Below are 26,012 nucleotides of genomic sequence, written 5' to 3' on the forward strand. Positions count from 1 at the left end.
ATGAAATATTTTTTGCTGTCTCTCTTTATAGAATTATTTATAAAACTGCTGGTGTTTTTGGCTAGAGTGCATTGAGATGTAAGTCTCCACTGCTACAGTACATAAGGCCTACACCAAATCAAACTGAGGTTATCTTATAAGCACATGGTCGTGTAGAACACGTCTAAAACAAAGCCCAATGAACTGAACACATGGGAATGTTTCTAACTCTCATTCCTCTGGCCCCTGCCCAGCTCCTGCCATTGTTTTAGGGGCAGCTTGATGTGACTTCATACAGGATCTCCGTGGAACCTCTAAACAATATGCACCTTACCAACCCTCACAAGTGGAATGGACATAGAAAGAGGAACAAATGCAGAATGCCAAAGTACACGTCATACATGGGTTCAAAGAGTTTGAGAAGGTGACATAACCCAGGACTGCAAGTTCAAGTCCTGCCATTGGTTCTCCTATCACCCCTTCCCCCTCTCCACTTGACCAGCTCATCCAAAGAGAAGTGACATCCTAGTTATAGGAATGTAGTGGGTCCAGGCTCTGCCGGCTGAGGGCGGCTTGGGAACAGAGAGAGGCAGAGGGGCAGCTTCCTGGTGGGATCAAGCTTAATTAAGCCTAGAACAACAATTAAAGCCCTGTGGCTTTCAGGAGGCTGAAACCCCAGCAATCAGCAAGCATAGTCCACTTCCCCTGGTCATTCTAACTGTGGCAGGTCTGCAGAGCAAAGCACCACCAAGTCCCCACAAAGAAACAGAGCCAACGGCCAAAGGTCAGCATCTTGCCGTTCAAAGACTTAAAATAAGAATTAAATATCCAATTTTTAAACTTTTACAGTTGACAGTTTTGCACATCACAATTATTTTTTACCTCATTACACCATTAGGACTTGAATCAAGTGAGTCATTGAATCATTTTGTCAACCGATTTATTCAAAACCATTGATTCATTTAGAATAAAAACTACTGCTGCGTCCCAATTCGCATACTAACCGTCCTAAATAGTATTGCAATTTGAAATGAGTATTCTAAAGATACCCAGATGGTCTACTTTTCCAGTTAGAATCCAAAGTGCAGATCAGTGCACACTCTAACAGCTAATATTGCCCACAACCCATTGCGTGTTGGACGGGGATTCGAACTACAAACACAAATAAAAAGTGTTAAAAAACTAAAATCATGACGGATGTGCAAGTCCGACTGTTATAGAGGGTTTGAGTGATTAAGTATCAGTATCTAACCTGAAGAAAATATATTTATTCTATGTTATCCACATTATATTTCATCAGTAACAACATTGTCAACTTTTGTAAAGATATGTTTGGTTTGCTGATGATACGTTAGATTCTGGAGAGCATTTGATTGGACAGAAGATGTGATAAGAAGTCTGTGGTGATGCAATAAAAATCCATGAGCAATTTTAGAGGAAGTGAGAGACTGTAAGTTTTGAATGCTTATATCTCCTAAATGCGAATTTTGTCATTGTTTTGGAACTCACCAGCTTATTCATAACCTTATTCATAACCTTTACTAAAAAACGTAAATTTTGATTTCAGGGGGCCTTTAACTTTTAAATGCATCATTATGCAACTTCTAAACACATGAGGAGAGCTCTCCGCATGAAATACCCACGACTGGAAGATCAACGTGCTACTGTATTCCTCTCCGAAACGGTATGAAATTAAATTAAATTGACTGATTGATTGACATGGCAGTTTAAACGGTGACAGGATTTGTAACTAAACGATTGAGCAGTTCATTAAAGACGCAATTATGACTAAGTAGAATGTGCCAAAGCTTGCTTATTCTGCTACACTCAAAAGTATGTACTTTTTCTTTTTCATTACATTTACTTATATATAATATATTTGTATTTAGTCACTATTGCTGTGGTTCGATATTAAAAGCTAGCACAAGAACAAGAGGACTGCCGTTGGTTACTTGATCATAAAGTAGAGACTCCAATACCAAATGTAATGTTGCATTAACAAGACAGTTTGAGAGTCAACGTTAAGACACTCAATCCCAAACATTCAATGGTGTAGCATGTGATTACGATTATTGAATGACTCACAAAATACTGTTTCATTCAGGAACAAAAAGGCACTGTAAATGTGTTTATTATACATTTTTCCGTGCACATAATTTTTTGACATCTTTAATCAAAATAACTTCCCCTCCCTCTTGCAACGGCATCTCTTCTCTTTTCTGATGACGTGTTTTTCTGTGATGGTTTTCAACCTGTCACTCACATGAGATCACAGCAATAGCAAACCACAACAATCCAACGATCCAATTGGCTGCTGATGGACAAAATCAAGTTCCACCCTACATTTATTCTTGTTCGAGAAGCCACTTCACTCTGATATTTGTCACAATAGGGACGAAAATACTATCTCACCAAGAATGATTCATACTATTAATACAGCAAATGCAATTCTGACTCAACTCGAGTGAATGAGCAGGGCACAAAGAAAGTGTAGCAGTGAGCTGGACAGCAGGAATTATGATGTGTCATTCCGCTGAAGTTAAGTGATTGTGTTTCTGTGTCTGAGGCAAAGCTAAACAGTGTAGCTTCTATTGCAGCAAAACAACAAGTGCTCTGGCGTCCATCCTGCTCACCCCATCAAGACAAGAGACAAGTCTCACAGTCTGAAAGCCACTTAAAGCAATGATAAGAGACATATCTTACAGGGGAACGGATTACCTGAATTTGGACATTGATAAATAGAGCACACCTCTTTTACAATCCTCAGTCTAATCAGTCTGGAAATAACTCACAAGTTATAATCTAGTTTCATAATTTAGAATGATTTAAGAAACACACAATTATCATCATGAGGTTGTTTTTCCTTCTCAAAAACTCTCAATAAGGCTGTCACAAATTCATCTTTCCTGGGGAATTTATGTCACGGCTGTTCGGAAAGAAAACAGTGGTATCACTCCGATAAAAAAAAAAACCCCAAAGAAAAACAAGTCTTGAGAGATTTCTACTCGCTGGATGTTGTTGGAGACGGTTTGCTTTTCAGATTCTCACACTGATTTCAACTGGCAGGTTTAACTGGGCTTCCCTAGGGGCCGACAATGATCTTGGGTCTGGGAAATGGAAATACAGGGAAAGAGAGAAAATGTACCATGGACATATGAACCAGTTAGAATTTACTTGTTTGTTCTTTTGAATAAGGGAGACCGGAGCTGTCACACTTTTTATACCAGTGAATATTTCTATATAGTTATACCTTAAAGTTACAAAAAAATAATTGAATATGTCCACCATTATTGCCCAAAGAAAAAGACACATTTCTTTTAACACACATTAACCATATGTGACACCGTGCCCCAATAACAGGGCAATTTTTTGCGATTAAGCATAGAACTTGCCATTGACTAAGCTTCTCAGCTAAAACTAAACAGTAAACAATTATAAAATGCAAAAAAAATAATGAAATAGCATACAAACCATTTCATTAAATTGTAGGCCTACATTTAACACAAAAGCTTAAATAATGAAATAAAGCCCTTCTGACAACCTCCCTGTGTGACAACTAGCGCCCAATCTTATGCATTCTTTCTCTGACAAACTAATTCCATACTTTTACAGATGTTTGGTGTTATAACTGCACTCCAGTGACCTCACTGATTAAAATTTAATTACTGGACACCTTGCTGATCTCAAGTGCAAAGGTTAAAATGAACTGTATTACCCCTAGCCACTAGGGGTTATGGGGACATGGTAAGAAAAACATGAAAAAGCACTTGCAAGACAGCGGTATGAAAGGGGCTTCACCAAAAATGTAACCGTCTGAAAGCAAACTCAATTTAAACTTACTTCCAGCTCTGTCTGATGCCAAAAACCTCCACAGATCTATACAGACGTATTCTGCATCTACTTCAGTTTTAAGTATGGCAGTTTTGGTCATTTAGATTTATTTCAAAAAGAGGACTACAAGCGTATAATAACTGTACCATTTGAAGAAGAAGCATCATTCTTGAGAACAACTATACAACTAAAAAATAAAAAATAAACTATATGAATGAACTATCACTGGCCAGTGATAATGGCATTTATCCACTGCTTCTCTGGTCACACTCAAGTCACAAAAGTTAAATGAATAATGTTGCAACACTTTTTAAGAATAATTTCTTGGGCATGCAAGTTTTTAAACACATGCTGTAATTATAGCATGCAGAGGCTTCTGACTGTGGCTCGTGGCAGCATAGCCTGATTCTTTAAATAGACTCGGCACCACAAATCATCTGCAGTGCTTGCGTTGAGTCTAATTGAAGTCCAGAAACCATTTGAACTGTCAGTGTCAAAGCATGAATAATAAAAAGAATTCAGCTAGTGGGCGTAAACACAGCATCATCTCGCGTGACGCTGATATGAAAGGAAGAGCATCCAATGATGAGAGGCAATATGCTAATAATACAGTCTAATGGGCATCTTGGTTTCTTCTCTGTGTACTTTCTTGAACCCAAGGTAATTGCTTTCTTTAACCCTTCTGTTTTCTTCAGGTCATTTTTAAGTCTGTGAAAATACGCAATAAATACACCCCCTCCATATTGGAACAAGACTGTCAGGAATACCAAAACAAAGTATATGAGAGATATGAAATGCCAAAAGGGAACTTAACCAGAGAAAAGGACACCGTTCGACAAAGTCTCCAAGAGTTTTTCTTTTAACACAAATTGTGTTAATCCATCAATCTAAATCAAATTCCATCATAATACACCTAAGAACCTGAAAAAAAGCATTCATTACCCAAAAATTATACTTGGTAAACAGATAATTGATTATAATTAATCAGTGCACATATCAATATGAAAAAGTATGAATCAAAGTTTGATGACAAAGCTATATTACTAATGGCCTTATTCTTTGTAATGCAGCTTAATAATGTTTGTAATTTTTAAAATAAATTATATGATACTGCATGTAGCATTAGTTTAACTCAGGTGGAGTGTCAGATCGTAAGCTATATATAGTAAACATATGCAAAAATGGACAGGTGAAGAGAGGGACATGACAGTCTCACTGCGTCCCAAGTTCAAAAGTGGCTTAATTTCAGCAGAAACAAACAAGGGATCAAACGGTTTTATATCGACCTTTCTTGAGTAAGCTACATATAGCTAAATACAATTTTGTCCTCGCAAATTAAAATGACACTTTAAAACTACATAAAAACTGGTTACCTCTCGTTGACATGATGCAGTAGGAAAAGCTGTGGATTTTCTTCCTGAAATGATGATGGTCGACAATGTGCCTTTCAGATCAAAATAGGTTATAGTCCCTCTACTTCAGATAAACAGAAGGTGTGCGAGCTCTGTGTCCATGAGCAGCGCAGCAGCTCGTGCGCTCGGCATCAGTGATCACTACAGCGCGAGGCGAGGCGAGAGGATAACGGGAACCAGAGGCACACAATGGGCGTGTCCTGTGTGATGGACCGTCTACTGCACGGTATGTGGCTACAGTTAGGGCTGAAGCAGAACATATTTTGAATAGCCACTACTGTTTTTGAATAACTATTGTTTTAATGACTTTAATCATTGGTTTTAATATATTATTTTTTATTTATTTTATATACATTTCCGACTCTTTCTTTTCGACGATAAATGTCAATGTGATCTGCCAATATCGCACTTGGTTAAAATGTACCATTACACTAGACGTCTCTCATTAAAAAACAAACAAACAAACAAACAAACAAACAAACAAACAAACAAACAAACAAACATAACACTTAAAACAACTACACCGACGTTATAAAAATAAGCCCTAACTTAGTCTAGATAAAACGTATTAGTCTATAAGAGATGTTTTTCTTAAATTCTGCAATTTTGAACACATTGTTCTAGTTTATCCTATCTAAAAACTGCTTCAGTAGCCTATATAGTGGTTAAATATCGCCATCATGTGGTAATTTAATATTTTACTGTGCCTATAAATTATAATAGAAGTAGCCTATGCCTCACTTAGACCTGTTAATAATTTACGATAGTCTACACTGCTATATTTTTTCCCCATACGAGTTAGTAAAATACGAAGGGCAAAAATCTTTATATAGGTTTAAAAAAGCAGAAAATTACATATTTTATGGAGAAGGCCCAGTTTTCCCTGTAGATCAGTTAGTGGATGCGCACAGCACACGCATCACGCGATGTGATATGTAGTCAGGCGCAACTGATCTAGAGTCAGTTTTCGTAGATTTGCATGTGGCTATGGGAATCAGATCCTGGCATTTGCAAGCTTTGTCCCGGGGCAGGAATCAGTAGCCTACGCAGTGGATTGAGTGACATATTTTGATCTGAGGTCACAAATAAAATAGGCTACTTCTTGTGTATTTTGGAGGCATATCAGAATAGTCCTCGCGACTGCAAGTTAAAAGAGTTTGCAGGAATATGCTCAATTATTAGTGTTGAAGTTGGGTTTTTGCCTGAGATACAATGATTGAAATGTACTAAAGCAATATCAGCAATTGCAATTCTAATTGAGGGTTCTCGTATGTCCATTTGAAGGTGCTTACCAGAAACAGGTCAAAGATGACACAAACACAAACGGTCTGCTGCTGATGTCGTCGGTCACTCTTGAAAGAACTACAAATACCGACACGTGAATAACGTCATAATTTTGCGCCGCGATAAATCAAGAACAAGCATGGCTGGTGTGTCAACTTTACAGAACGGTTCATTATCCAAACTGCAGTCTCTGCATGGTATATTTGCCATCTATAAGAAAGAGGGTCCCACGTCAGCTGACGTGTTAAACACACTAAAGAAGGCGCTTTTAAAAGGTAGGTGTGTTTTTATGTTATTGTTCTTTTTGGACATCTTGTGATGCATCCAGTTCATGTCACTCCTCTGCATTTGCGGATTAGATATTGAAGACAATTATCAGAATACTTTTTATTGTATAACGAGTTTATCATTACACAGAGGCAGGTGTTGCAAATCCCAACCCTCGGAAAAGGAAGAAGCAACCTTTAAAAATTGGCCATGGCGGCACCCTGGACAGCAATGCTTCTGGTGTACTTGGTAAATATAATCAAGTATCTTCTAACGTTGTGAAACATGAAACAAATAAAAATTACACCTAGAGCACTGATGAAGTCGAAACAGCTGTTTTCACAGACATTACGTATTAAGGCAATGTCTTGTTGTTGAAAAAGTGTATTTAGGTTGTTTTCTTTCAACTAGTTTTTCTACTAGTTATATTACATAATATACAATAAACAATACTATGTAATATAAAATATATACAGCTTAAAAATTATGTTTTGCAGTGGTTGGAATTGGTGAAGGAACAAAGATGCTCACCACAATGCTTGCAGGATCGAAGGTAAGCATTTTCTGAGTTACATTTTGTTTACATGTCTATCTACACTTGTCATTCCCTTCTTTGATTACTGTAACATTCAATTCTATGGCCTCTTTTATAGAAATACAGAGCTGTTGGAGAATTAGGCAAAGCAACTGACACTCTTGACGTCACTGGAAATGTTGTTGAAGAGAAGAGTTATGGTAAGATTCGTAATTTTTTGGCTGTTATGAGGGAACGGATATCTAATAGAAGTCAAGTGTATAAAGCTAAGTACTTGTTTTTTTTTCCAGATCACATCACAAAAGAGGCTTTTGAGGAGAAAATGAAGCAGTTTACGGGTGAAATTATGCAGGTTCCACCTTTGTAAGTTAATTCATTCTGCTTGGTATTTAATACACTCCTCATTGATGTCTGAAAGAGTTGTTTCTTGATCTCATAGACATTCTGATATTTGCATTTAAAGATATTCAGCACTGAAGAAGGATGGCAAGCGCATGTCTGTCCTTCTCAAGCAAGGTCAAGAGGTTGAGGCTAAACCTGCACGTCCAGTTACAGTGTACAGTCTCTCTTTACAAGACTTCAGCCCCCCACTTTTCACCATAGGTTAGTCACTTGGAAATATTTGATTGATTGTAGGCTAGTACATGTATGTTCTTTCCTAATTTTCATAACTACAGTATTTTAAGTCCGCATGAAATGGAAGTTGGATAGTGTTTTCTTCCCTATTGTGACATGCGAGTGAAACAACTTCTCGAACAAGAATAATTGGACTTGAATAATTGGACACATCATCGGAGAAGAGAACAGCTGTCACTTTAAGAGGGAGGGGATGTTATTTGAATTAGAGATTGAGGACAAACAAATAAAATAACAAAAATGTGCATGGATAAATCATTTAATAAAAAACGCAATATTCTATTAAAAACAAGAATAATCCATTTTTCTTTAATTATATTCATAACTTTAAAAGTTATTTTATATATTTATTTAATAAAACTCATTTTATGTCATGCTAAACCGCTTGATTTAAACCCTTTCTTTTAATTTAAATGTACTATTTGAATTTACAGATGTGGAGTGTGGAGGCGGGTTTTATGTCAGAAGTCTGGTTGATGATCTGGCCAAAGGTAGAACTCTAAAGATATATCGTTTTTAGTATTCCCCTCAAATGTTTATAAATGTTATTAACTTGACATCTTGAGTTTTACCCCTGCAGGCCTGTTGTCCTGTGCTCACATCAAAGAACTGTCCCGGACGAAGCAGGGTCAATTCACATTGGAAGAACACGCATTGAAGGAAGAATGTTGGACGTTGGCAGATATATCACAGGCTCTGCAGCCCTGCCCAATGCCATCAGGGCAACAAAAGAATGCCAAGAAAGCAAAATCAAAGCAAAAGCCTGGCCCATCTGAATCTAAGGGCGATGATGGAGATCACAACAGTGACTAAAGGTGATGAAATTGCCCACCTGATACACAAATTACATTCTCAGTGAGAGAATTGTAGGAAATTGCCTGGTCCGCTCTGATTCGATCTGGTCTCTCTCACCATCCCTGTGCATCCATTTGCATGGCCATATATGGTACTTGTAAATATGGATAAAAGAGGTGGTGTCAATGTGTTAAAGTTGATAAAATTTACTACAGTGTAAAAAACATTTTTGTTTGTTATATTGTTTCAATATAAAAACCACTTAACTAGTCCTTCTGGTGCCAAAAGAAATAAATGGTCATTATTTCGTTTTTTAGATTAAGTTAAAACCGCACTGATATTGTTTTGATAAACACCAGTTGGCACTGTCATTATTTAACTATGTAAGCCCAAAAGTGATGTAAGTACTAGGCTTTTCTTTATATTGTTTTTATCACATCTTTTCACTTAATGAAAAAAAATATATATTCTTGAAAATACAGTTATTTTGGTTGGCTAATAAATAAATATCTCATTTAATGTGTTTGTTCTGGGTCCAGCAAATGTTCCATTCTTATACATGATGTTTTCATGTTAGGTACAAAATTGAAAATCAAAGCAATATTTTTAATAGAAAATGTGACATGGAGTATAGCAAAAACTCATTGGAGTATTGATGTGTTGGGAAATAGCAATAAATTGCTATTCAAAAGTTTGCGGTTGGCTGTGTTTATTTGAGCAAAAATACAGTACAAATATTAATATTGTGAAATATTACAATTTAAAAGAATTGTTTTCTATTTAATATTTTTTATAATGCAATTTATTCCTGTGAATGCAAAGCTGAATTTCAGCATCATTGCTCCAGTGTTCAGTGTATTTCACAGTTGAAAACAGTTGTTGTTTTTTTGACACAATTTTCAGAATTATTTGATGAATATAAAGTTCAATAGAACAACGATATTTCTGTTTATTGATATATAAATCCTTTGTTACAATGTCACTATGTGACAAAACAATGTGACAAAGTCTTTATTGTCACTTTTGATCAATTTAATGCGTACTTGCTGAATGAAATAATTTCCTTTTTAAAAAAATCTTAAAATACTGTCAAAAGTTCTGTAATTTTAATAGTATTTTTGTGTTCATATCCATTTAAGGGAAAGTAATAATTTTGTATTTTTGTAATTGTACACCTAAACACGTTATTAAAAATGCGTAATTAAAATTGATTTCAGATTGGAAAGAAATACGCACCATTACACGCTGAGATTTATCTAAAGCAATATGATCTTATTCTCTTGCCGAATTGCCGAATCTGTTTTTTTAGATTATTTTTATGTTCGGAATGAGTGTACTTGGATACTAATCCCTCTTAGTCAGGGATTCAAATTGAACTCCTCTGCTCCCAGACTCTGTGTCCAGCCGTACTTTGGCATTAAGAACAAAGAGAAATCACTGTGTAAAAATACAGACCCCACCTCCCCCTTAGAGTCAATACAGATGTCTGCATTGCCACGGATAATCTAATAATATTTAATTACCTTCTGATCATATTATATTTTTTCCCTATAGGCACTGAGCAGATGAAGAACATAAGAATGTAACAGTGCATTATAGCGCTGACATTATAGAAACAGCTGTGTGTAATAGCAAGAGTGGCTGTCATTCACAGCGAACAGTACAGCTATACCCTATAGGTAGATGAAGGTTTACCACCTGGGGGCACTATGGTGCTCGGCTTATAGAAGGATTTATGGCATGCCTGAAGAGCAGGGCAATCGATGGTAAATCACCTGTGTTTTTACACATGACAATATATGGTTGGTTATCCTACTGTAGCGGGTCACTGGGCAGTTATGCCACGTGCTCTCTGACAGGCTGGGACATGCATGTGCTGTTAATGTGGTGATCAGCTATTAGCCTGAGGATCTGATTCTTTCATTCCTGAAGGTCTTAAAGTGTCATGTTCTTCAGTGGGGCCATGAAAGAATGTAGAGCAGTGAATGTGTGAGGCGGCAATGTTCATAGACAGGGATATTGTGTAAATGTGAAAATTGAAAATCTGCAAATATTAAAAACGCGAAGCTCATATAAATTAAATGAATATTGTTTATGATAAAGTGTTAAATTCTGTTCTTTTTAGTTTAAATGTGCTTTTTAGCTTAATAGCATGGATACCCTTGTATTTTAACCACACAGCTCTCTTCCTAAAGTCGGCGATATAATGCAGTGTTACATTCTTCTGTTATTCATCTGTTCAGTGCCAGACTGAATGGGGCTGTTGTGACGGGAATGATCTAAAGGCAGTCTGAGGTGTGAGAATCATCGCAAGACTCAGTAATTGTCTGTGTGGAATATCAAATTCCCAGCTGAATTGAGTGTTTTATTATGTGCATATATAATAACTGGCAGATTTACAGTCGCATGAATATATGTTATATTTTGTATGGTGTAAAAAAGACCCACCCTAGCCACCAGTATCGAGACAGACACACACACACACACACACACACACACACACACACACACACACACACACACACACACACACACACACACACAAAAACTAAAAACTGGGTCATAAAACCTATAGTAGGGATGTAGAATCCTAATTTAGAATTAGGATGAAGTAGGCTACTCATTTATCAAAGTGTTAGCAACATACACTTGTACATTTACCGCACTCAGTATACTGGACTGTCTTTAGCAATTGTTACATTGTAAAATTAATAATCTTGTAAGTGCTTGCCATCTTGTTGTCTTGACTGGCTGTCAATGTTCCACATAATATACAATATAATCAACTTTATTTACATGGGAAATGTATGTTAGGGTTTCACGAATTTCCTTAAAAATATTACACAAAATGTTTAATGAAGCTTCTCAAGTACTGCAACCACTGTCTCTTTAAATATATCCCCTTCTCATTGCGCATGCGTGGACATCTCCGTGTTGAGTTTGCTCCAACCTGAGGAGCAGCCAGCCAGCGCGAGCTGCTCGTACTATTGGAGATTAAACGGTGGTCTAGGGGGCCAAAATTCGGACGCTGAGGGGTTTTCGGCGACCTGGGACGAAGAGGAGGTATATCTCTATTGAGGGGCGACACTTTTGACAAGGAGTTTATCACGTTGAGCCTAAGAAATAGCTAAAAAAATGCGAATAACGGAGAGTTGCCCAGGTTTTCCAAATCCCTCAGCGCAACGGACAACAGCAGAAACAACATCCACGTTACTCACTGTTGCGATCATAAAGAATGGTTTTTCATCCGAAGCCTTCTCGATTTAATTTGTTTTCACGTGGCATGAACGTTTAGCCACGAAAAGCTCAACGTTTGAAGGCTTGAAAGCACACCAGCAGTGTATTTGAGCAGCCAGCTGAATGTTTACGCTTTAAAATGGCTGCGGACGGGATCAGAATAAGACGATGCTTTAAAGATGGAAATACCCCATCTCTTGAGTTATGGTAATGATCTGGGAGGAATGGTTTTTTTCAATGTTATGGGGAATTATTTTCCATCCCTGTAACTGCAGGAGGTAACGTAGGAAATTCCTGCTCTTGTTCAGAAACACAATGAGGCGAGACAGTTGATTTAATATGCCTGTGTTTATGCTGATTTTATGTCATCACTCTCGAATCTGGAGGGTTTCCTTTAAACGATTACCTAGATGTCGGGATATGATCGCTGATGTTTAAGGAATATTCATGATCTATAAGTGAACGCTCCCCCCTGCTGTTATAATTGAAACAATCTGGCCACCAGTAAGCAAGGAAGAAAGGCCCTAAGATATTGATACCCAATTCAACAGTGCAGCATCCTTAAACCATGAATGCCGGGAAGAGGATGCTCAGACCTGAGCTGTTTCTGGTCAGACAGAGACTGCAGGGCATGCAGAGATATTTATGGCTCTTTGTGATGTTCTCCCTGGTGCTGATATCAGACTGCTCTCCATCTAAACCCTGTGAGAAGAACTGTCTGTCAGGCAGGTGTGTGAACGGATCTTGTGTCTGTGATCGTGGATGGGTTGGTGACCAATGTCAACACTGCCAGGGAAGATTCAAGTGAGTATTTACTAAAACGTTTAAGAGTATTAAATGATGCATTTGTACCTGTTTTTAACTCTGGAGAAACCGGGAAGCATACTTGTTTTAAATTCAACGATCATTGGTGCATAGATGTGATTTCTTTATTGTTATTTTAAGAAATAACCCCCCCTCTCAGACCATTTTTCAAATGGCTTAAAATATAGATTTATCATATCCACATTGACATCTTGGTATACCTCTGGCGAATCATGCGGGGTCCTGCACACATAAATGAAGTTTGCTAAGCATTTAGGCCTACCCTCTGGTTTCCATAAAGCAGTACTGAAAAACTGGATTGTATAATTTGATGGTTTCTTGCTGGTCACACATACTTACTTTACACACTGTTGTATATTTGTATTTTTTACATAATTGTTCATACATGATCTGATGAGAGTTTTCAAACATTTACTATTGTCATTAATTCTGTGGAGGGTTTTTTGTCTTCAAAAAGGACGTCAAAGTTACTGTGGAAAGACATGATTTAGTTTTAAACTATTATAGTTTGGCAGCTGTATGATAAATGAAACTCTTGAATAAAGCTCCTGCACTCCTGTATCTTAAAATAGCATCCCGCTCTCATTGGGTGCAACAAAGATCTCCCTCTTCACTCCATCTTAGAAGAAGCTGAAGGGATGCTATTGGCATTTATATGTGCTGTCAATCAAACTAAACTTCATACTAACTCCCAGCCCTGTGTGACAAAGGTTGAAAGCAGCAATAGTTGGATGAAAGGAAGTGGTCTCCGTTGATGTTTTGATACTATTGGCCATTGTTTGCCTTTAATGCTGGTCCAGGTGACCAGGAAATACTAGGAAGACCAGGGAGTTATGACATTGTCATACTGCCCATTAGCTGCTGCTTCACTAGATGCATGAACAACAAAGGCTGTCACATTGACAAATAACAGTAAGTTGTTATAAAGATTGTCTAAATGGATACATGGGATAGAAATTGTTCCTGGTGTATACCACTCTATTGTTTTGAACATGGCTTGCACGTTCAGATGCTGTTTATGGGGATGCAGAATTATTAATGAGATGTGTTAGGTTTCAGGCTCATAAACAACAATCTCCTTGCCATGATAGTGCTTTAATAATGTATAGAGTAGAGACTGGTCTGTGTCTGTTCAAAGTTAAAATATAGCAACCTGCCTTGAAACTATTTAAGCCTATCAGTCTTTTAATTAGTTTCTTGGGGAAAAAAACACTAAAATGGACATTCAATAAAGTGAAATATTAGCCATGTTTTTGCAATACCAATTATCAATGTCTAGCCAATGATAAGTTAATTTTTAAATAGTCAACTTTGTGGTTAAAAGTGAGTGCTTTGGAAATTTCTAGAGCAGTAACTTAATGACGTTGCCTAAACCTTAGTCTTGCTCAAAGATTGGTTGGGTTTCTGTGGTTGTGCCATCTAATGATGTAACTTCCTTCAGTTATTTTCCTGTATACTGAAGTTAATTTAGACTGAAGATGAAACTACATTAGTTTAAATTCCAGCTGATTATACTTAAATATAAGTATATTTATAGCAATTAGCCTATAGCAATTGCATATATTTTGATATTAATAGGCTAGGTATAGATAAAATTGATTATGAAATGTTTAGGAACTACTCTGGTGGCTTTCTTAGTTGCACAGTTTAAATTATAGCTATTTTGTTTTCTGTGTGTAAGGAAAATTGCATTGTAAGATTTCTTTTTGCATTAGAATTTTTATTTTTTTATTAGTTCGAGGTATTTCTTCAATCTCTGTTAATGGGTAGCCTAGTTGATACATGATGATGTCGGTTGAAGGCAAATTTTATTTTTAAAAAGCAATGCTGTTGGTCATTATTCATGCCTTTACAAATAATTAACTTTGACATCACAGTGTTTATTTTAGAAATATGAGGTTTTCCTCCTGACAGCAATGAAATGTAGCCTAAATTTGTGTTCTAATCACCAATAACATCATGTATCCTAGCTTCCTATATGACCGTATTGTGTTTCAACTAGGGCTGCAACAACTAATCGATAAAATCGATTATAATCGATTATGAAAATCGTTGTCAACGAATGTCATTATCGATTAGTTGGTCTGCTTACGTCACGGGGAGCGTTTACTGGTACGCACACACACGCAAGGTCTCTCTCCCTCAGGCGCTCTGCCGAGCGCGCGCGCTACACGGTTTGGAACAGTCTCGAATGCGCGCTCTTGCTTGCGCGCTCTAGATTTCGGGAGTTTGAACTAATTCGCGGGCATCAGGGAGCCGCAATCAATATGCGGGAGACTCCCGGGACTTCCGGGATGTCTGTATTTTGTCTCGAGCATCAGGTTGTGCAATCAGTTCGCTCGCAACGTAAGTGATGGATTAAAATAGCGCTACCGCAGACATAGGTTAAATTAAAACGGTGTTTACAAAGTGAAGCATTAAATATAAAGGCAGTTAATAACAGCAGCAGTAAAATATTGTTTTTTAGTCACTGTACTCAGTGGTTTTCAGCGAATGCTTGTGCACTAATGCATAATTTCTCCTGTCCTTTACTCAAGCCTGTTAGCTTGCTGGGTAACGTTACCTCCATTCCGTTCTCTTTTTATAGCATTTGTCTACTAAGTTTTAATTGTTTTTCAAACGCGATCTACTGCGGCTCTACATTCACACAATTGTTTTCAGTCTTTCTATATTTATTTAATCAATTTATCCTTATATTATATTCTTTTATATATTATATATATAATATATATTATATTCTTTATCCTTATATTCCTTATATATAATTAATTTTTAAATAAAAATTAAATGAATTATATATTTTAGATGTTTTTAGTTTGTTTTTAGTTCAGATATTCACATCTGAACAACATGTCTGTGTAAATTTGTTTTAACAAAAATTGTGTTAAAACATAATATGTTGGATATCATTTTTTTAACAATAATCATGTTTGTCAACTTGCCATCAGCAATTATCATTAAAAACAATGCAAATATTGATATTAGTAAAACTCAATGTGTGGCTTTTGCACTTTTTAAAGTACACTTTTACACATAAATACCCTGATTTACGGTTTTATTTAGTTATAATAAAAAAAAAAAATCTAATTTAATTTCTATCCGATTAATCGATTAATCGAAAAAATAATCGTCCGATTAATCGATTATCAAAATAATCGTTAGTTGCAGCCCTAGTTTCAACCCGACTTTAGCCGAAGTTTCACCTTAAACTAATGTAATATCCAGTTTTAATATGCCATTTGAAGTAATGCTTGTACGTGCAATTTTGTTATTTTTGTGCTTAGTAGTGTCGTGGGAGTTTTTACTTATCGAAACTGTGACGTGGAAAGAAAAAGGTTGGGACTTGGGGTACACTGGCCTAAGGTCATTAGGATATAATCACAATCTTAAGTAAATGTTTGCAAAACAAAGGGTCGCTTGCTGGATATATTTATGTGATAAATTCGATTGGGATCGACATCTTGAATAATAATGAAAATCTCTATCTTCCATAATCATCTCTGCTGTAATTCTCAGTCTGTGTATTTAAACTAAAGTATTCACTTTCTAGTAGAGAGGCGTCCTGAAGGCGTACGAGGAACCTGATTGGTTTAGGCACGGAACAGGCACCACTAGCTCAAGTGGTTCAAGCTCAGATTTTGACAGTTCCGGTCGAAGGTGAATGGGTAAAATGGTCACGTTTGCCTTTAACCCTCTGAGGTCGACTATCGTGCGGGCGCGATAGTCTCGCTTTTTTTCTTATCAGTGCAAAAGAAACTCAAAATACTCTGTTGATTTTGATCTTACATATTAAGTGTTGTACATCATTAGATCCTGATCAGTGTCTATTTTTTTTGTGGATACTCACAATAAAAACAAAGTGTTGTGCTTTTCGCCAAATAAAGAAAAACAAACATGATGCGCGTTCTGCCTTCTCTCTGTCAGTTAAGTCCATTCTGAAACGCGTCCGAAAATTAACTGTAATTCCGTGAATACTTGTCATACAGGCACGAGTGTTTTTCCATAATGAAGCTTGATCTCTCTTCTTTTAAATTAGTTAATTTATATAAAAAACAAATATTCTCAGTTTATGTAATCTGTATGAAAAGAGAGAGATGTCAGTCTTTTTCTTTCCAGCTCATTATACCTCATTACGCGTTAATGTGCCACGCCCACGGAGAGCGTGCCGTATTCAAACGCAAATGATCTAAGGCAAGCCATTCAAACATGTCAACGCCCACCAGCTGGATTATAAAACACATCGTGTTTAGTAAGTATCTTGTACAGCTGTGTACACAGCGTATCCTTTCGGTGTGAGCAATAATACTATCTAATAACCCTGGAAAATGTACCAGAAGTGGTAGTTTCATTTCGAGGTGCAACGGATCCAGCTGATGTAGTAAGTCATTTATTCTTAAGTGCTTTGTTCTAATCGCGATATTGAATAGTGTCTGTAAACCGCAAAAAGACTGTTTAAATATGAATTGTGTGTCTGTGTGTAGTAGGGCTGTCGCGGTGAAGGAATTTCCCTTGCGGTAATTTTGAGTTGCTCAATAGCGCGATATGCGGTTTTACCGCCATTTATTTATTTATATTTATTTGTTGCTATATAAATATGTGTTATGATGTGGTCAGCATACACAAAAACAATGTAACCAATGTAACCGAAACTAAACAGCGTCTCTGCGCATTGAAAGGCTGTCACTCAGCGCGCAGTTGTTACGCCAACGGACTGTCTTTGAGTGAGTCATTAAACCGTTCATTCAACGAAAACGTACAAAAAAGCTGATTCCTTAAATGATAGATGTAATGAAACCAGGTGCTAATTATTGTTTAACTTTGAGCTCCACTTTTCAAGGCTCAGCTGGCCAGCAATGCTTCACTTTTGGGCAAAGCTGAAGCAATGCTTCACTTAATAGAGACCAATGATATTGATTCATTGCGTGACTCGCTGCTTTCCCCCCACGTCTTCCTCGCGCTGTGTAATGCTGACCAGCGCTGACGCCATTCATGATAAATACCCTTAAACGTTAAAATGATAATAGCCTGACTTGACTTCAAAGACAGACGCAGGTAATCTCACGAGCTCAGTCGAACACATTCACTGTCTGTTTAGGCTTAAGTCCAAATCCACGAATCCTCTTTACAAATCACCATGATAAACAATCTTGTTATCATTATTAACTTATTTAACATTCAATACACATGGTACGAACCACGAAGGGTGGCCTTATGAAAAAGAAACCGCGGTTCGCGGTTGCTGCGGTTACTTGCATTCCTCTGCGGTTGGCCTGTCAGTAGCGCGGTACTGCAATATTGCGGTTATCACGACAGCCCTAGTGTGTAGGCTAAATGATGAATGAACGGCACAGGCGCGCGCGCTTTGTTTACCACAGTTATAGAGCGCGTGTCTGTGCCGTTCATTCACTCTCGCACCTACATTAGTAAACGTTATGTTTACATGAACACATCCAAACTATATTGCTATAGCCTACTAAGATGAGTAAAAATAGACTGAAATATGTTGAAATAAAATGTCTGTATAAGTAACAAACTGCAAATTAACATGTATATGCTAATATATCATAAACACGATATGTTACAGACTAAATATGAATGTTTAGACAAGATTTTGTGATTAGTTTTGGATAGATTATAAAGTTTTGACTGTAAATAAAGACTACTGTCACATTAAATAGGTAAGCTTTTGTTCACCAATCTCTGCTCATAGTTAAATATACTATAGTATGATGTTTTGTCAAAAATAAAGTAGGTATATTGAAATATCAACTAAGATGTTATTATAGTGTTTGTTCCAATATTCAAACTAATGAATCCTTACCTTTTTTAATACGCATGGTAAAATGTATACTTTTTACAAAGCAATACACTTGAAATATTGTTAAAATTGTAATTGTTGTTGTAATTGTAACCTATTTGTAATTGGTTACAATTTCTAATTGTAAAATATGTATATATAGATCATTTATTTTGTCCTTGCATTCTTTGGGACCCTGTGACACACCATGTGTGAAAGGGCTAATTAATATGCAGCTCATTATGTATGCGGCACATTATCCGGCCTTTGTCTTCTCAGGTGTGAACACGCCTCCACGCATATTGCCTTTCCAAACAAAAGGTGTCTTATAAAATTTAAATCAATGTATTGTTTTGTGTAAATGATTAGGCAGGATGATTTTCAGATCATTTTGAAGCAAAAATTCTAGGCAACAACACTCATTAGTCAAAAGTCTTGTGGACACATATTTAGTATGTCTTTTGTGGCCTTATTTCAGACACTTTAAGTTTTAGTTTTTTCAATATCCATGCATAAGCAATATTCTCTCAAAAATACAAACATGTACATACATGTTGCTCACATATTACGGTAGCCCCGTTTGTGCTATATAGAGTGAATTTACACCTTTGCCATTAACATGTTTATAAATAACTGAAAAAAGCACAAATGTCAGAGCATGTCAGAACACCTCAAGGACCCCAAAAAACCCTTAGACCTGAGAGGGTTAAATTAGTGATTTAAAAGCCCCCGCCGGTGATACCGGTATTACCGGTGTTGTCACACGTCGATTAACCGGTGGGAAAATATCCTCACCGTCACATCCCTAGTTTGAATTAACTTGAGGTTAAGTAGGCTAAATCATGACAGAATTTTCATTTTTGGCGGAACTGTCCCTAATTACATTTACCCAGATACTTTACATCACTGATAAAATGTATACAAGGGGTTGTGACATAGTTCCTGTACCTGGTTACTTTTTCTTGTAGTATTTTTCTTTTCTTGGTTTTAACCTTTTCACCCTCTTCATTTGAAACAGTCCTGCTGTGACACATACATTTTCGAAGTACAAATATTATATTTAGTATCCTCATTAATTTGAAGTCATACAAGATGAATGTATAATAATTATAAAAGAATTAGCTAAATGTTTTGAAATGGTTTTAGAATGAGTTTAATATTAAGACCACAGGACGTGTCAGTTTCCCAAACGTACTTCAACTACCCCTGTGCGAACATCTGAAATATGTCTGTGGTGTCTAGACTGCTATAAAGTTGTTGGTGAAATGATTTGGTATTTGGATTAAGCAAAGCCAGCTTTCCTGATCTGTGCTCTATTTTTAGGTTGATCTTTATAGATGACTATCTGAAGTGCAATGTGAGCTACATCATCTTTATCAAACAAGCCTAACAGATTGCTTGACTTAGACCAAACTGAATTTTTACCTTGTTTTAATTTCATGTGCTCATGGTTTTTGAAAGGCTGCTATAATTGTATTATATATAAGTCAGTATAAGAGAAAGTTACCATTAATTTCCAACATATCTCTTAGTTTCTTTTGATTTTCCTGTAATAGCTTTTAGTTTCCAGTTTATATAGATTACCATTGAGGATCAAGCTAATGTGCTATACTGGCAAAATGCAGGCTGGACAAAGGTGAGGCAACATATGAAATCTATTTAAAAGCTATCTTTTTATTTGGACCAAGCATATATCCAGTGACAGTCATTTGTAATACTGAGTGCTCTGTCATTCCCCAATGTGTAGATGCTTGCCCTGTATCACACTTCACCCAAACATCCTGGACAATAACAAGAAGTGTTTGAATCCTATGAAATAGTGCTTCCACTCTAAAATCCCCATTGTCTTTAAAAGTGTCTTGCAGCTGTTAATGGAGTCACTTTCTAGACTTGTAAATAGATCTTGCTGTTGTACATTTAATCTTGTTTGCTCAGTGTGAGGTTAAATATAGCTCAGTGTTTTTGATTGAATCGTAAGTCAAATTCGGTAGAATAACTTTTTCACGTTTAGAATGATGCTAATATATTCCTGATGTGTAGGTAAACGGTTGCTCAGTGGAGAAAATACGGGCTAGATGATACCACGACTTTAAATAAATGAACAGACCTAAATTGTTTAGCAGTGCTATCCTAGTGTCTCTGCCTCCACATCAAACTAGCACTAAAAACAGCTTTCCTGTTGCACAACAGCTAAACGAACAAGTGGTGGGAGGCAACACACGACTACAGGAAGACAAAGGCTGTAAGGACAGGCCCGTTCAGGAAGTGATCGGCAGATATCAGTGGACACTCCTATTCAGGTGGCAGGAAACAGGGCTTGAGTTAGCTGACAAAGAGGCCCTCTCTAATTGGACTCTGCCAAGTGTCAACATTTGATTATGGCTGGCTATCATACTGAGTTGTACCTTTCAGATCCTATTTACCTTCAGCGCACAAGTCTTTGTTCTTGTAATATTGCATTGGCTGTTATGCAGATCTTTAAGTAACTCCCTTCCCGTCCCTTTCTGAATGCCTGAGACCAGCACTTTGAGTGAGGCCGAGTGAACCTTGTCCGGTGGTGGTTTCAAAAGCCGTTGGGATGGGTATTAATCGTGCCTGATGGTGAATATATTTACTTTGGAACTGGGCTATTAAAGATGCATGAAAACCTGGTGAATACTTTAAATGTTGACTCACGTACAGTTGCCTTTTTTCTGTCTCTTCTGGGCCGCTGAGTGTGTTCCCACACAAAGAATCATCCCTCTTGCCATCATTCAGCCTGAGGGGTGTCCTCCCCGGCACAGGAAGTGGTGCACCCTGATTACTGTTTTTAACTGTCTTAAAATCTCACTGTCTGATTATAGAGAACACAGTGGAGAAATAGCTTGTTAATAGGCTACGATTTAACTTGCAGCAAGAATGTTGCAAGCCAAGAATGCTTGGTTTTTAGCGTTTGCATTAGGTTGGCTGTGTCACATACATTTTGTTGTGAGGAAAATGAGGAATGATTCACAGACTGAAAGAAATGATTACTACAAAGGGTACAAAAATCAATGATGACTTGTTTTCACTTTGCTGTGTGGTGGACAGATTAATATAATTTAGGAATTTAAGTTTTATTTAACGAATTACAGACTTTGGATATGTTCAGACTAGCACCCTAAAAAGTTTTTAATGTCATAAAAAGTTAGATTCTGGACAAAATCAGAATCTTTATAATTCTGTGATTTTGCATGGATAAGGGAACACAAACTATTAATGTATATTTTATAAAATTAAAAACAGAAAAATGTATAATCAATCTAAAGTGTGTTCTAATTGGTCTGTTGTGTGATGTGATTAAAATGAATACTTTTATTTAGCAAGAATGCATTTTGATTCAAAAGGGACAGTAAAGACTTTATATTGTTACAAGAAAATTCAGATAAATGATAACTTTTTATTCATCAAGAATTATGGGAAAAATCATCATGATTTCCACAAAAATATTAAGCAGCACAACAGTTTTCAACATTGATAATAAGATATTTTTCTTATCCTAAAGTAACAATAATAGCTAGAATGTACATTTCCAGAAGAAAATGTTAAGTGGTGCTTGCAGTGGCAAAACACCACTCGGTTGTTAGGGTGTGGTACATGATTGCATACGAGCCAGCATACATGTCTGTACGATGTTGTGGTGCTGAGATATGGCTTATTCATGTGTTCAGGTGGTTGCTAGGCGGTTGCTAGGGTGTTCTTGGTGGTTGCTATGGTGTTGCTTGGCGGTTGCTAGGGTATTCTGGATGGTTGCTAGGGCGTTACTAGGGGGTTGCTAGGATATTATGGGGGGTTGCTAGGGTGTTGCTAGGTGGTTGCTAGGTTGTTCTGGGTGGTTTCTGTGGTGTTGCTAGGGTATTATGGGTGGTTGCTAGGGCGTTGCTAGGTGGTTGCTAGGGTGTTCTGGGAGGTTGCTAGGCGGTTGCTAGGGTGTTCTGGGTGGTTGCTATGGTGTTGCTAGGGTATTCTGGATGGTTGCTATGGTGTTGCTAGGCGGTTGCCAGGGTATTCTGGTTGGTTGCTATGATGTTGCTAGGTGGTTGCTAGGGTGTTATGGGTGGTTGCTATGGTGTTTCTTGGCGGTTGCTAGGGTGTTCTGGGTGGTTGCTCTGGTTTTGCTAGGCGGTTGCCAGGGTATTCTGGTTGGTTGCTATGATGTTGCTAGGGTGTTCTGGGTGGTTGCTATGGTGTTGCTAGGGTATTCTGTGTGGTTGCTAGGTCGTTGCTAGGTGGTTGCTAGGGTGTTCTAGGTGTTTGCTAGGCGGTTGCTAGGGTGTTCTGGGTGGTTGCTAGGGCGTTGCTTGGTGGTTGCTAAGGTATTCTGGGTGGTTGCTATGGTGTTACTAGGTGGTTGGTAGTTGTCACAGATGGTTACTGTTGGAGTTCTAAACATTTTCTTTGGCATTATTTAGCACTAACCTAATCATTATTAGCATGTAGCTATTCACAGCTAGCATATGTAGCATGTTAGAAGTCCTGTTTGCTAGCATGAGTCAAAAGAGTTAACCCCCATCTCTATACAATGTTCTGATGCAGAGATATAGGTCTTGCAAAATGGTTGCTAGGGTACTCTTTTTGGTTGCTAGGGAGTAGGTTTGCAGCTGCCAGTCATGAAAGTCCAAAGGCTGCTTGTCAGTATGAATGATATAAACCAACTCCCATGCCTCTGTGACATTTAGAATGGAAGATATCCCTTCATGGATTTTGGTTGCATGGATTTTTGGTTGCCTCGTGCCTATGGCCTACGGTTGCTAGGGTGCTGTAATTGGTTGCTAGGGTGAGGCTATGAAGATTTTAGGCCATTACTTATTGGCTGCTTGATAATATAAATCCTCTGAGGGAGAGAGAGAGGGAGAGAAACGCAGGGGTGTCAGGCCCTTTATGTCTGTGTGTGTGTGTGAAAAAGTCGGTTGGGCATTCCGCATAACATTCCGCAATGTGAAGTCAATGGGACTTTTTTGGCCGCTTTTTCGTCCGCTGTGCGAACATCGTACACCCGATCGCTTAGAAAAGTCATAGCACACCTCTCCTCAATGAGCCGGTCGATTTGACGCCTCACTCAGGGGTCTGTGACACTATTAACACATTCATTTCAGGGGCCGTTCACACCATAGTAAGTCAATGGGGCAACTTTGGGCAGCTCCTGCCCCCCAGGGGTGCAACTTTTACCCCATTGTGAGGTATGTTCTTACAGAACCTGCCAGCCTCTTCAATTGTAGTGACCCACACATTTCTGCGAAATTCTCGCTCAGAGATACGAGTGGTCAAAGTTTGTCTCAATTGTTAAGTCTATGGGATTTTTCGGCTGCTTTTTTGCCCGTGGGGCAAACACCGTACACCCGATCGCTTATAAAAGTCATAGCACGATTTGACGCCTCATTCATGGGTCTGTGACAAAAGCTGTGGAAGTAGTTACGCGCCAAACTTTTGTGTGGAATAATAATAAGAATAATAATAAGTATGGAGAAGAACACTAGTGATGCCTTGCCTTTGGCAAGCACCACTAATAAGTATGCACGAGAACACTAGTGATGCCTTGCCTTTGGCAAGCACCACTAATAAGTATGCACGAGAACACTAGTGATGCCTTGCCTTTGGCAAGCACCACTAATAAAAATAAAAAGTAATTTTAAATGATGGCAATATTTCACTGTTTTTACTGTATTTTTGATCAAATAAATGCAGTCTTAGTGAGCTTAGACTTCTTTCAAAAGCATTAAACAATCTTACCGATTCAAAACTTTTGTGTGGTGTATGGCTATTATTAAGTAATAAGAAATAGTTGTTGCTTTAAATAATTGCTTCAATAAGTGAATTCATTTCTGCCAAGAAATTTAAAGAATTTATGTTGACATTGTCCAAAATCCCACTTTGCCTAGGCTGATTCCAAACTTTTGATGGGCATTATGTTGATCTCATTGACAGCTAAATTAAGCCAAAAATATTGTTTCTAGAAACGTTCTTGTATTAATCATAATTCTAATGTGATGTGATGTAACACCTTATTTGGATCTAATATCCGCTGTAATGCAAAATTAACTTTTTAGCTTACCAGTAAAGGTAGATGATAAAATGTACAGTACCTGTCAGCTAGATTGTTGATACAGGAAGTTTATGAAAAGTCAAGCAAGAACCACATTTGTAACGTGAGGAAGAGACAGATTTATTTAGATTTAACATTAAAAGAAATGAACGGATGCATATACAGAAAGGCAAACGCACACTCAATGACATTCTCTAGTGCGCTGTTGTCAGGGACATGAATGAGAATTAATGAGCTGATTCAATTACTGTGCAGAATTACAAAACTGCAACATGATAGAATGATAGCTCCAGTTTTATCAGTGGAGAATAGCAGTTAATGAACCTGCATGTTTTTTACAATTTATTCTGAATGTACTAATCACCATGTATACAGGAATATTTCTTTAGTTGCAGTTCTATTTGGCATATAAATGACAAATTTGACTTTTAAGTATCATAGTAATGCTAAGATATCATGTGAATATTGGTTTGTGTTGGCTTCCTCTACTCCAAGATGCTAGCGCAACACCAGTTCAGTTCTCTTAAAGATGAGCAGTACAGAAGCTCTCGGCAATGTCACTTAGATTGATGACCTTGTAGAATTCAGCCAGAGAAGTGTTTGGCTTTTGCGAGCAGCAATAACGTGTTCAATTAAGAGTGTGTCTGTGGAATATTGAGGTCATTGTTTAGAACAGTGGTTCTCAACCTTTTTTGGCCCAGCGCCCCCTTTCCAAGATCCAGAACCCTGACCGCCCCCCACCACCACCAAAAAAGGGCTAAATGTCTTTATTGAATGTATGCTGATTATCATTCTGTTATAATAATAATAATAAAAACAATAATAATGTGTATGATTGACGTCCTTATTTTCTTCTTAAAATTATAATTATCATTATTATTATGAAATCCGTAACTTTAAGTATTTAAATTGTGAAACATTTATGTATTGAGTCAGTATATCCATTTTCAAAACCGTGCTTTTGTCTTATTCTGAATTACTAAAGTACACCTAATAAGTGTACATAAGGGCCGCATCGTTTTCTCCTTTCCACAAGCGCTTGCGCTCCCGTCTGTTGTTGCTAAGAAAGCATGAACTGCGCTCTCCATGACATGATGACGAGGATTCATTGCATTTGATACAAAGGATTGATTGATTTCTAGCCCTTGCATTAGCTTTACTAGTAGATATATTTATGGAGATGAGAAAAAAAAACCTGCCCTGTACAGCTATGATCAGCTGTCCGGCCGAGCGTTCGATTCGATGTTGTTACGGAAAGGCCGAAGCTGATCAGATGGGTTTTGTCATTATGACTTGCTGTGCACTTGCGGCATTCTGAAAAGTTGAGATGTTTTCAACCGAGGCGTCGGTTAA

At 37.5% G+C, this 26,012-nt stretch overlaps 3 protein-coding genes across 6 annotated transcripts in view; 2 read left to right on the forward strand and 1 right to left on the reverse strand.

Annotated features, from left to right (window-relative positions):
* Positions 1-5,364, reverse strand: part of ablim1b (actin binding LIM protein 1b) — a 97,780-nt gene extending 92,416 nt beyond the window's left edge. Inside the window, exon 1 of one of the 3 annotated variants that reach the window (XM_077200675.1) lies at positions 5,184-5,364. In XM_077200675.1, coding sequence (XP_077056790.1) covers positions 5,184-5,196 — 13 coding nt within the window. In that variant the 5' untranslated portion in view covers positions 5,197-5,364. The remainder of the gene's footprint in view (positions 1-5,183) is intronic. The other 2 variants (XM_077200671.1, XM_077200674.1) reach the window with 2 other exon arrangements.
* Positions 5,365-6,546: 1,182 nt separating this feature from the next.
* On the forward strand, positions 6,547-9,430 carry trub1 (TruB pseudouridine (psi) synthase family member 1). 2 transcript variants are annotated; one of them, XM_077200677.1, is made up of 8 exons: positions 6,547-6,781; positions 6,924-7,022; positions 7,271-7,326; positions 7,427-7,508; positions 7,599-7,671; positions 7,772-7,911; positions 8,379-8,435; positions 8,511-8,754. In XM_077200677.1, exons 1-8 carry the CDS (start codon positions 6,646-6,648, stop codon positions 8,600-8,602), a joined length of 735 nt encoding a protein of 244 aa, XP_077056792.1. In that variant the 5' UTR covers positions 6,547-6,645; the 3' UTR covers positions 8,603-8,754. The 2 variants fall into 2 exon arrangements, with proteins under 2 accessions (XP_077056792.1, XP_077056791.1); XM_077200676.1 differs by having other exon boundaries at positions 6,558-6,781; positions 8,525-9,430.
* Positions 9,431-11,670: 2,240 nt separating this feature from the next.
* The window catches only part of atrnl1b (attractin-like 1b), a 110,953-nt gene continuing 96,611 nt past the window's right edge, over positions 11,671-26,012 (forward strand). The window contains exon 1 of the mRNA XM_077200663.1: positions 11,671-12,780. Coding sequence (XP_077056778.1) covers positions 12,545-12,780 — 236 coding nt within the window. The 5' untranslated portion in view covers positions 11,671-12,544. The remainder of the gene's footprint in view (positions 12,781-26,012) is intronic.

This window comes from Siphateles boraxobius, unplaced genomic scaffold, assembly GCF_051911475.1.
Source record: "Siphateles boraxobius isolate OS27281-9 unplaced genomic scaffold, OSU_SipBor_1 46, whole genome shotgun sequence".
Classification (NCBI taxonomy): domain Eukaryota; kingdom Metazoa; phylum Chordata; class Actinopteri; order Cypriniformes; family Leuciscidae; genus Siphateles; species Siphateles boraxobius.